Source organism: Nicotiana tabacum, chromosome 18, assembly GCF_000715075.1.
Source record: "Nicotiana tabacum cultivar K326 chromosome 18, ASM71507v2, whole genome shotgun sequence".
Lineage (NCBI taxonomy): Eukaryota > Viridiplantae > Streptophyta > Magnoliopsida > Solanales > Solanaceae > Nicotiana > Nicotiana tabacum.
This window is the reverse complement of record NC_134097.1, coordinates 144,978,835-144,989,972: the sequence shown is the minus strand read 5'-3', so window position 1 is coordinate 144,989,972 and position 11,138 is coordinate 144,978,835. Positions and strand designations below refer to the sequence as shown.

At 37.2% G+C, this 11,138-nt stretch overlaps 1 protein-coding gene across 1 annotated transcript; it reads left to right on the top strand.

Annotated features, from left to right (window-relative positions):
- The first annotated feature begins 917 nt into the window (after nucleotides 1-917).
- Nucleotides 918-8,486, top strand: LOC107820539 (uncharacterized). Its single transcript, XM_016646838.2, has 2 exons — nucleotides 918-1,327; nucleotides 8,104-8,486. The coding sequence occupies exons 1-2, from the start codon at nucleotides 1,042-1,044 to the stop codon at nucleotides 8,346-8,348; spliced, it is 531 nt and encodes a 176-aa protein (XP_016502324.1). The 5' UTR covers nucleotides 918-1,041; the 3' UTR covers nucleotides 8,349-8,486.
- Nucleotides 8,487-11,138: the final 2,652 nt, after the last annotated feature.

Here is an 11,138-nt window from a genome sequence, read left to right as displayed (position 1 = left end):
CAACAAGTGGTATCAGAGCCTTCGATTCTGTGTTCATCGAGAAATATCGGAACACTGAAAATTTCAACCCGGATTTACGTTTTTCGAAAACGTGATCTTCGGTGTGTTTTGATCATTTCATTAGATTCCTTGCGTCGATACGAATTCAACGCAATTTTCCGGAGGCCAAACAAAGCTAAAACGAAGAAGTTATGGCAATTTTTTTTCTTCTGCCCAAGGAAGAAGATGATGAATAGTAACTGCCCTTCCCACAGGGATAAAAGAATACTATAATCCCGACATAACTAATATTTAGTTATACTCCAATTTTATCCCAACCAAACATCGGATAAACTTATCTCAAATTTAATCCTGGGATTAATTATCCCTTGTCCCTCATACTCATACCAAACGAGCCCTTATTGGCACTTAGGCTGTGACCTTATATAACATGACATGCAAATGAGAATTATTTAAGTTGTTAGGTGAAGTATTTCAAGTTAAAAATATATTTCAAGAAAAAGTTGGTTTGGGAAATTTACGGATTTAATATGAGATAATTAAAAGTGTTACAGAGATAAGATTTTTGAAGTACCAAAATAATATTATTGAGTTCATATTTCTGTTTTTATTTACTTGAAAACCAAGGGTCAGATATATAAACTTGTATGTTATACAAGGTACATCCAATTTTTTTTTAATATATAGCCAAATATATTATAAAAGTATTGTATGTACTAATAATTCAAAAAGTATTAATTCTTGTAGTACAAACTAATGCTATGTATTATAATTTTGAATAACTTTATCCACCAACCAAAGGATAAGTTAATTTGAAATATTGGTTTATTGGCTATTGCTAATAGACAAATGTTAAAGGCTTTATTTGTATGGTCATTTTAAGAGTAGAATCATCATTAGCTACATTTTCACACTCCATTTTCCATAAACCCCAAAAGAGTAGATCTTTTAATAAGCCAAATAAAATTAGGGAAAAAAAACACATAAGTGCAATATACCTCTTTATCCATATACCTTGTGCCCTGTGACAGTGAGCTTCAAATGCTGCATCTTCACCATTCTCTTTCAATTCACACAAACCATTTGCACAATCCTTCTATATTCTTCCTCAGCCATTCAAGTACCTCAGTTTCTTGTTCTGGTTTAAAGAGATGGGATATAATCAAGAACACCAGAAAAAGAAGAAAAAAGTTTCCTTTGGTTGAAGCAGTGGAAAAAGATTCTGAATTTGAAGTTGACCAAGATAAGGCCCGTGAAGCTTTGAGAAAACTTGATGAAAAACTTCAGTCAATTTCTCAGAAAAAAATTGACCCTCCAAAAATTAGAGGTAATATTTCACTTCATTCCCCATCTGTTTGTATGTGTTTGTAGCCATAGGTGTATGGATATGAATATGTGTCTTAGGTTGTGCTTTAAATGTATGGTCTTTTAGTTTCTATAATAATTTCTAGTTTATTGTTTTCTTTATGTTCTAAGTTAGTGAGGAGGAATTTGATGTACAACACCTAACAACAACAACAACCCAGTATAATCCCACAAGTGAGTCTGGAGAGGGTAGTGTGTACGCAGGCCTTATCCCTATCTGGTCGGGCAGAGAGGTTATTTCTGATAGAGCCTCGGCTCAAGAAGACAAAAAGAGACAGTAAATCAGTAACAACAACAGAGACCAAAAAGATAATACCAGCATCATAAGAACCAGAAAATAGATGGAAAAAAATAATATCAATAACCAATAACAATGGCAAGGTACTGTGAAAACGAAAAAATAGTATAAACACAACATGAACTACTAGCAATCTAGGGCATACATATATTGGGTGTGCGAATAGAGTGTCACTTTGGAAGTTGATAAAGGAAAAAAAGAATCTATGAGATATTCTTAATGCTAATGGCGTGAGACTTTTTGGGAAGACCGTGTGGCGTTGACCAAAAGCGTACGGTATGACACCATGTTAAGAGTGTTAAATTACTCTTTGTAATTATCAATTCTTTTCGGGGAGGGAGGGGGGGGGGGTTGGGTTGGGTTGCTCTTCAGTGCTTGGGCCGGACTTTATTGTTTCTTTCTTAGATTTTTTTTAATTTGACTCCCCCTTTGATTCTCCTTTGTTGGAGTTACGAGTCGAACCCACGACCCTGAGATTATAGGTGGAGGATGCTGACCATATGAGCAACCCCTTTTGTCCTGGACTCTTGTTTCATTGTAGAGGTGAAGTTTTTTGAAGGTTTGTTTTTTTTTTTGGATAAGAGGTGAAACTTTAAAACTCCACTAAAGACCAATGTCTATCTTTGACCATTTTTAGGCAGGATAACCTCAAAATGTATGAACACTGTCTGCAGCACATACAAGATATTTAGGAATCAGTAAGATTTGATTGTGAGCTTGTTTAGTGATTCTGCTTACTATAGTTCAAGAAACTTTAAGTGCATACTTCTACTGTTCTACAAGGTTGAGATGCATATTTAGTCTTTCAAACTCATTAGTCTAACTTGTTTTCTTTACATAATGACAAATATAAACCTCATTGCCTTGGACAATGTTGGCAACTGTTGCTTAAGTAAATTGAGATCAGGAGGCTTGGTTAAAGTTTTCTTCTGATTCATTATACATCATCAACTGTGATATTTTAACTCCTTGTTTAACCTTTCAACTATCATGTAGAAAAGAGTATACACGACATGTTTCTTTGATGCATGACGGGAATTAGGGCGAAGCCTGGGGCGGTCTTTGCCTTCTTAACACGCGGCACACCAACTTGAAGTCTTATTTGAAAATCTCTCTATACCTTCGCAAAACTTCTCGCGCCCTTCTCGTAGTTTTGACTTACTCTTAAGCTTAGGTCTGTGATACTCTATTCCTTGTTTATTTTTCCTGGGAATCATCCCAAAAAAACAACAAATAGACACACATAATCTATATGGAAAAAGAAGCCTGTTTCATTAACTGTGATACATTTTGATAGCTACATGTTGAACCAACAATAACCTAAAAATCATAGCTACAGATGGAAGCCTTTAAACCACAGGTATGGGCTTAATCCTACCTTTCTGATTCTGGCTTTGGGATTTTTTCCGTACTCATCTCAATAGCAGTCAACGCTAGGTTCAAGCTCAACTATAGTCCATACTCATCTCAATAGCAATCAATGATAGTCTTTCTGATTCTGGCATTGGGAGGTATATTAGGAGAAGTCCAGTGCAATGTTAGATTCCATGGTATACTATACACACATCATGGGCCAGATTTATACTCTTATTGATTTTAAGGGGTACACGATACAAAAGGAAAATAGAAAGTGAGGAGGCTGGTTGTTTGTCCCTTTCATATATTCTGTATTTGTTCCTGCAATTAACATATTATTCCTTGTGAAGCTATGTGGTTATCTATTGCTCCCAAATCTTTCTACCACCAGACAAATATCCAATTCTTACGTCATTTCCTGTCACTGGTAAACAGTCATTAGTTTCAATGTATTTGTTAAAGAATCTGTGCATCCAATCCAAATTTAATCACTACTTGGAGAAGTAGCAGGTTCTTTATTAAGCACTTTCGGACTCTACTTCATTCATGTAGGATGATAACATTTGAAAATGCTAATGCACAAATAAGAATATTGCTTCGTATGGAAATTGGAATGAATTTGAAACTCTGAATTAAAGCAATAAGTTAACTCATGAATAGTCTCATTTTTTTCAAAGTCATGGAAAGAAGAAGATAAATTTGAAAAGAAAAACATAATCTTGCTTTGACTCAAGATATGAGATTCATTTCCGCAGAACGCCTTAATAGCTATCTGTTTTTTCTTTTCAGTCTGAGTTCATGGTACTTATTGTCCCCTTTGGTCCAATAGAACTCACCAATTTGTCCCTTGAGTTATGTTGCATCGAGCCCAAAAGCATATATACCATGTAATCTTGTACTTTTGTCTTATACAGCGTGTCACTTTCTTCTCCCTTTCCGATTTGGGATTTGCCTAAAGTATCACATGTATCCCTTCTTAGGAAGTTTGCTAGCGTAAAAGCCTGTCAGTTCTTCTTCTTGACTCGCCACTATTAGCCCCCCTCTGTCGTGGGCGTCAATTTTTTTAATATGTAATAGTTAATGTCACGATCCGTATTTTCCGCCCTCGGGACGTGATGGCGCCTACTAATGTGAGCTAGGCAAGCCGACTGTTTGAACCAATTACCTTTTTACCCCTTTTATATTCTTTAACAATTATAAAGCAATAACGTGTAGACAGCGGAATTTACAATAAGCGGAAGAAAAGCAATAAATTATCTGAATATGTATCTAATACAACTGTTTGAGCATCGACTACCCAGAACTGGTGTCACAGTTTCACAGACGGTCTAAGAATACTACATACAAAGTCTGAAAGATAAAAGATACACTGTTTCTGAAATAAGTAAAGGAAACAAGATAAATGAAAGATAGGAGGTGACGCCAAGGCCCGTGGACGTCTGCAGGACTACCTCGGGTCGTCTGTGTGGACTGAAGACAACACCCTCACTGCGGTTTAAGCGCTCCGATATCAGTATCTGCACACAGTGCAGAGTGTAGTATCAGCACAACCGACCCATGTGCGGGTAAGTGTCTAGCCTAACCTCGGCGAAGTAGTGATGAGGCTAGGACCAGACTACCAAATAAACCTGTGCAGTTAAATCATATACAGCGGAAATAGAAGCAGATAATTACAATTAAAATTGGGCGGGGGAAACATGCTGCGGGGAGTAACAGGTAACAACAGAACGACAGTAGAGAAACATAAGGAATGCCATAAATCAATTACCAACAAAAACAAGGAAATAGAATAAACATGCACACACGTAATACTGTTGCAGGCGTGCAACCCGATCCCATTTCATATATTACCGTTGCAAGCGTGCAACCCGCTCCTATTTCACATATTACCGTTGCAGGTGTGCAACTCGTTCCCATTTCACATATTACCGTTGCAGGCGTGCAACCCGCTCCCATTTCACATATTACCGTTGCAGACGTGCAACCCGCTCCCATTTCTTTTGTCAACACCAATCAAAAAAAGGGGTCCCGGCAAGGGATCAATAATATCAAACAAACATGGCTAAATACATAAGTTGACACCTGAACTATCGACTAAATCCCTGTTACACACTTTCTGTGGGGGAAAATAATATTACACACTCAACCTTTTAAAAGTGTGTCTAATACACACCACTTTAGTATTTGACCACTTTTTCTCAACAAGTGTATACCACGCACCAAAAAGATTCTGACACGTGTCATCAATTTAAAATAAAAGGAAAACACTTAAAAACGATACTCCATCTTCTTCATCGTAGTCGTTGGAAAATCCTGTCAAAGCAAAGCCAGAAACCTTGTCTTTTCAACCTTCAAAGTGATAAACACAAAAAATAAAACTTCCATTTTCACCCAAAAACAATAAATTTTCATTGCATTTTAAAAATTCATGGCTGCCACAAAAAACATAACAACCACCTACCATTTTCGAGCAAAAGATCTCAGATTCCTTCTCACCCAAATCCACCACCATAGAAACAATATTTTCATATTCAAACAAAAAGAGAGAAGAAAAGAACGAGTATAAGCCCCTTATAATTTGGATTGCTATACTCTAAGCTTGTAAATTTTTGCTCAATTTTAAGAACCCATTTGAGTTCCAAATCAACAGCATAAATCCCAACTAAATAATTCTAATAGTAAGGCGAGAGTATTTCAAATCTAAAATATCAGTTACACTTAAAGAAAAAAAAAGTAAAAAAAGATGCTTCAATGGAGGAAAATGGCGTGTGGTGGTGTTGATGAGGAAACTGAAGAAGGGACAGAGAGTTCTGAACAAATAAAGGTTTAGAAAAAAAAGGATGAAAAAGAAGAGAAGGGATGGAGGTAGAGGTTGGCCGGCGAAAAAACAAGATAGAGATAGAAGGAGGGGGGAAGATGAGGGATTTGCTGACACGTGGAATTAAATAAGTATTTAGACAGTATTTTAGCTAGTAGACGCACTTCTATCTTGGTGTTTTACACATGCTAGGTCTTGGTCAAAGAAGGTGTGTCTTAGACATACTCTGCAAAGGTTGGGTGTGTAAAAGGTTGCCCGTGGAAGAAAGGTGTGTAACAGGGGTTTGAGTGTAAGGTTAATGGGTAAACTATGTATTTTGCCAACAAACATCCCGACAAGGGAATAATAATATGACAATAACATTCCGACAAGGGAACAATAATGATAATAATATCCCGACAAGGGAACAGTAATGATAATAACATCCCAGCAAGGGAACAATAATGATACTAACATGTAAAACGCAATAAACCACAACGGAGTAATAACAATTACAATACAAGATTCACGGGCATGCTTGACACCGACGTATATATACTCGTCACCATGCCTATACGTTGTACTCCATAATTAACACGTAGCAAATAAGACACGACTCCTAATTCCTCAAGCTAAGGTTAGACCAAATACTTATCTCGATGCCACGAACACAATTCAAGTCTCTACTATCGCTTTACCTCTTGATTCCACCACCAATTCGCTCGTATATAGCCACAAGTTACTTAACTACATCAATAAACGCTAAATGAATCAATTCTAATGCATGAAAATAAGTTTTCCAAAGTTTTACCCAAAAAAGTCAAAAATCACCCCTGGGCCCACATGGTCAAAACCCGAGGTTCGAACCAAAACCCGATTACCCATTCCCCAACGAACCCAAATATATAATTTGTTTTGAAATCGGACCTGACCTCAAATCGAGGTCCAAATCCCCAATTTTTGAAAAACGTAGGTTCTACCCAAAACACCAATTTCCCCCGTGAAAATCATTGATTTTGAGTTGAAATCATGTGAAAAGATGTTAACGATTGAAGAAAACTAGTTAGAAATCACTTACAATTAATTTGGAAAAGAAGTTGCCATTGAAAAATCGCCCTAGGGTATTTTGGTTTTGAAAGAGTGTGAAAAATGGTTGAAATGCGTCAAAGTTATGAATTTACAGGTCTCTGATGTCGCAATTGCGAACCCTTCAGAATTCTGAGACCTTCGCATTTGCGAACATAATGTCGCATTTGTGACCCAGTCTATTTTCCGGTCTTCTTCGCATTTGCGATAGACCTCTCGCAAATGCGAAGTCACATTTGCGATACAGGAGTCGCATTTGCGACTAAGGCAGTAACTGGGGGGCATCGCATTTGCAATGGAAAATCTCGCATTTGCGTGGAAGGGCTGGCCTGGGCTGTTTCGCATTTGCGACTCAGCCTTCGCATTTGCGAGCCATGCGAAGCCTGCAGACCTGCAATAAAACAGCTGAAGCCTGCAATTTCTCAAGTCCAAAATCCACCCCGTGGCTTATCCAAAACTCACCCGAGCCCTCGGGACTCCAACCAAACATGCACACCAACCTAAAAATATCATATGGGCTCGCTCGTGCATTCAAATCACTAAAATAACATCAACAACTATGAATTTAGCATCAAAATCATGAAATTTCTTAAGAACTTCAAATTTCCCAATTTTCTCAAATATTATCCGATTCACGTCATTTCAAGTCCGTTTCTTACCAAATTTCACAGACTTATCTTAAATCACATATAAGACTTGTACCGGGCACCGGAACCAAAATACGGGCCCGATACCATCAAGTTTTAAATACATTTCATTTTCAAAAACTCATAAATATTCCAGAAAACAATTTTCTTCAAAAATTCATTTCTCGGGCTTGGGACCTCGGAATGCGATTCCGGGCATTCGACCAAGTCCCATATTTTCCTACGGACCCTCCGGGACCGTCAAATCATGGGTCCGGTTCCGTTTACCCAAAATGTTGACCGAAATCAACTTAAATCAATTTTAAAGTCAAAATTTATCATTTTTCACAGATTTTCACATAATGGCTTTCCGGCTACGCGCCCGGACTGCGTACGCAAATCGAGGTGATGCTGAAAGAGGTTTTTAAGGCCTCGGAACGCAGGATTCATTTCTAAAACAAGTGATGACCTTTTGGGTCATCACAGTTAACATTATTGGGATTAATATGATGAGTTTATTAGCATGTCTGTGATGCCAACTATATTGACCCAAATATTTCTTGAAACATTTGCAGCTACGGATCTGAGCCGCGATAGCTTTCAAATGACAGAAGAGAATAAAGATCTTTCAGGATCTTTCTTAAATTCATTAGCCTTTGGTCTCTTACTCTTCACTATTTTCTACAATATACTCTTCGTTACTGTAATCAAACCAGCAGTCGATGGGCCAGATTCAATTCCAGAAATAGACTTAACGCTTGAAACTCTACAAGCAGCACCATTACAGCAGTTATTATCGGTACCTCGAGTTTCAAAATGAGCTGTGACATTGCATTGTATTGAGGCAGAAAGGCTGAAGCAACTGTATATTTCTTTTTTCAAAATAGTATTATCTTGATTTAGTCTGTTTAATGATGTAAATCTCAGGAGAGTGAAACTGGTGTATATCAATTTATCAGCAGTACCTCAGTATATTTCAAATTTGTTAAAATTGCACTTTCTGTTACAGTGTTACTCATCTATACTGTGTATATATATGTTATGTTTTGACAGATATAAATCAGTTGTATCGCGGCCTATAATATTTACCTTGGGCGTTTATATCGCCAGGACAACAATACAGTTAAAAGACAGATTTTTTTATGATTTTACACGTACTACCCAACGAATCAACAATGGTTTCTCATATGCTTTTTAACGTGACTCGAACTCTTAACCTATTGATTCAAGGTAAAGGTGCTTCGCCAACTGAACCATCCTTGCTCGTCATATAACTATGGTTTGTGCTCTCAATAAGTACTAAGAGTAATTTTAAAAAAAAAAACATATTTTCTTATAAATTGTGTAAAATTAAGACGAGAGTATACCATAGACAATAATTGTAATATAGTAAGACCTCTCGTTTTTCTTAAATAACTATGGTGTCCGGGCCAGCTTGCGCACACCTCGACTAATTTCAGGGGATACCTGCCATGTCACGACCCAATTTCACTTCAGGTCGTGATGGCGCCCAACACAGTTATCGGGCAAGCCAACTCAGAAATACTAGTAAGTTCTAGTTTTACTTTTTCCAAAACAGTTGCCACAATCTCTAAGTTTGAATTTAAAACAAGCGATAATTAACATCGTACAATAATAATTATACAATGCCAACAAAAGATAATCTACTAATGTGTGTGCCAAGACCTGGTGTCACAAGTATGTGGGCATCTAGTAGGATATACAAAAGAATAATTCTATCTTACTGTCTGAAATAGAATAGACAGCCAAAAGTAAAGAAAGACTCCATCGGGCTGCTGAACGGCATAGGATGGGAGCAGCTCACCGTGGAATCTTGGATCAAGAGTATGCACCAGCCTGGTAACCAGATGTACCTGCCTCAAATCCTGTACAATTAAGAACAGAAGTGTAGTATGAGTACATAAACAATATGTACCTAGTAAGTGTCGCACCTCCCTTTTCCTTTCTTTCGGAGAGAGAGAGGGAAGTCCGGGTTTCGACATTCATGGGGGTAATAACTCATTTCCTTTTGGGAATTTGGGTTTTTTGAAGAGTCGTCACCTAACGAATTATGGTGCGTCAGGGCACCTAGAGTAATTAACTCTTAGACTAGTTTGCATTACCAGAGATTTAAGATAAGGGCTCGAAATAACCTTGAGGGGAAGGTGTTAGGCACCCTTCTCAGTCCACAATGGTGGGTCCCGGCCGAACGTATACTTATGAATTAGTCCTTTAACAAATAAATAGTTAAACACATACTTGCAAATAAGGGCATGTTTTGGACATTGTTTGACTCAAAGAATTTGAACAAGTTGCATATAAAGAGTAAGGTTTAAACATCGGGAATTGGGAAAGAGGGGTTTTAGGTTAGTTAGCCTATAGGATCACCCCACACAATGCCCGATAAACACTCCTCAATGAGGGGCTACACGTGACATTAGCGCGTAGGCATCATATCCTTTTCTGCCCAAGTCCCTCCCCTTGGTCATAGCCTAAAGCGTCCTAACAACCTTGAAAATGTCCCATGAGTGCACTACCCGTCCCTTCCTTGTGGACCTGGAGGTATTTTAGGACCTCTACTTTTGGACAGTTCTAGACCTTCCTAAGGTTTTAAAGGATAAAAGTCTAGGCGTCAATCAAGAACAAGTAGGACTGCATTTAAAGAGAACAGATTATAGGCTTACAGTCACTCCCACAAATAGAACAAGTAAATGCAAGTCTTCAAACAACAGTTAGGTATTTAAGAGAAAATCCTAGAACATGATATCTAGGTGAGCATGGATTATGCAGTATTGACTTAGGACAAAGTGTAAAAGATCCTATTTAGCTTGCCTACTGATTTAGACCTGTTAAATTTGGACAGTTTTAAATAACAAAACACAGTTTCAGAGTTGCGGAATTTAAATCGCCATATAGGCTTGCCTAAACGCAGAACAATGATGTCCTAAGAGCATGGTATCTACATTGATGCAGTAAAACAGTGAACAGTTTTAAACGGATACTTGAGATCCTATAGACATGATTTCTAGTGATAGTAAATTAAGGTAGTGTTTGAAAACTCATTGAAAGAAGCGGACAGTTGATTAAGCCAATTCAGAATGAACTAATATGAATTAGACCGATTTGTTAACTAAACTGATTTTAAGCTCTATAGGCAGGATTTCTACTAGAACTGATTTTAATTCCTATAGGCATGGTATCTAATTGTTAAGAGCTGATTTTGGAACTTATAGGCATGATTTCAAGTGAAACAAATGTAAATACTTGTTGTAACAGAAACTGAACTTAATCACTTTACATTCTATAGCATGATATCTAATTATAAAGCCATTTAGATCCTATATGCATGATTTCTAATTATAAAGCCATTTAGATCCTATATGCAAGATTTCTAATTATAAAGTTATTTAGATCCTATAGGCATGATTTCTAATTATAAAGTTGATTTTAACCCTATAGATATGATTTCTATTATTGAAACCATTTAAATCCTATAGGCATGGTTTCTAGTATGGTAAAGCAAATATAGCAAATGCATTAACACAATCCTATAGGCATGGTATCTACCCGAGTTACCCAACAAATATGTAACTACCCACCATTTTTCACT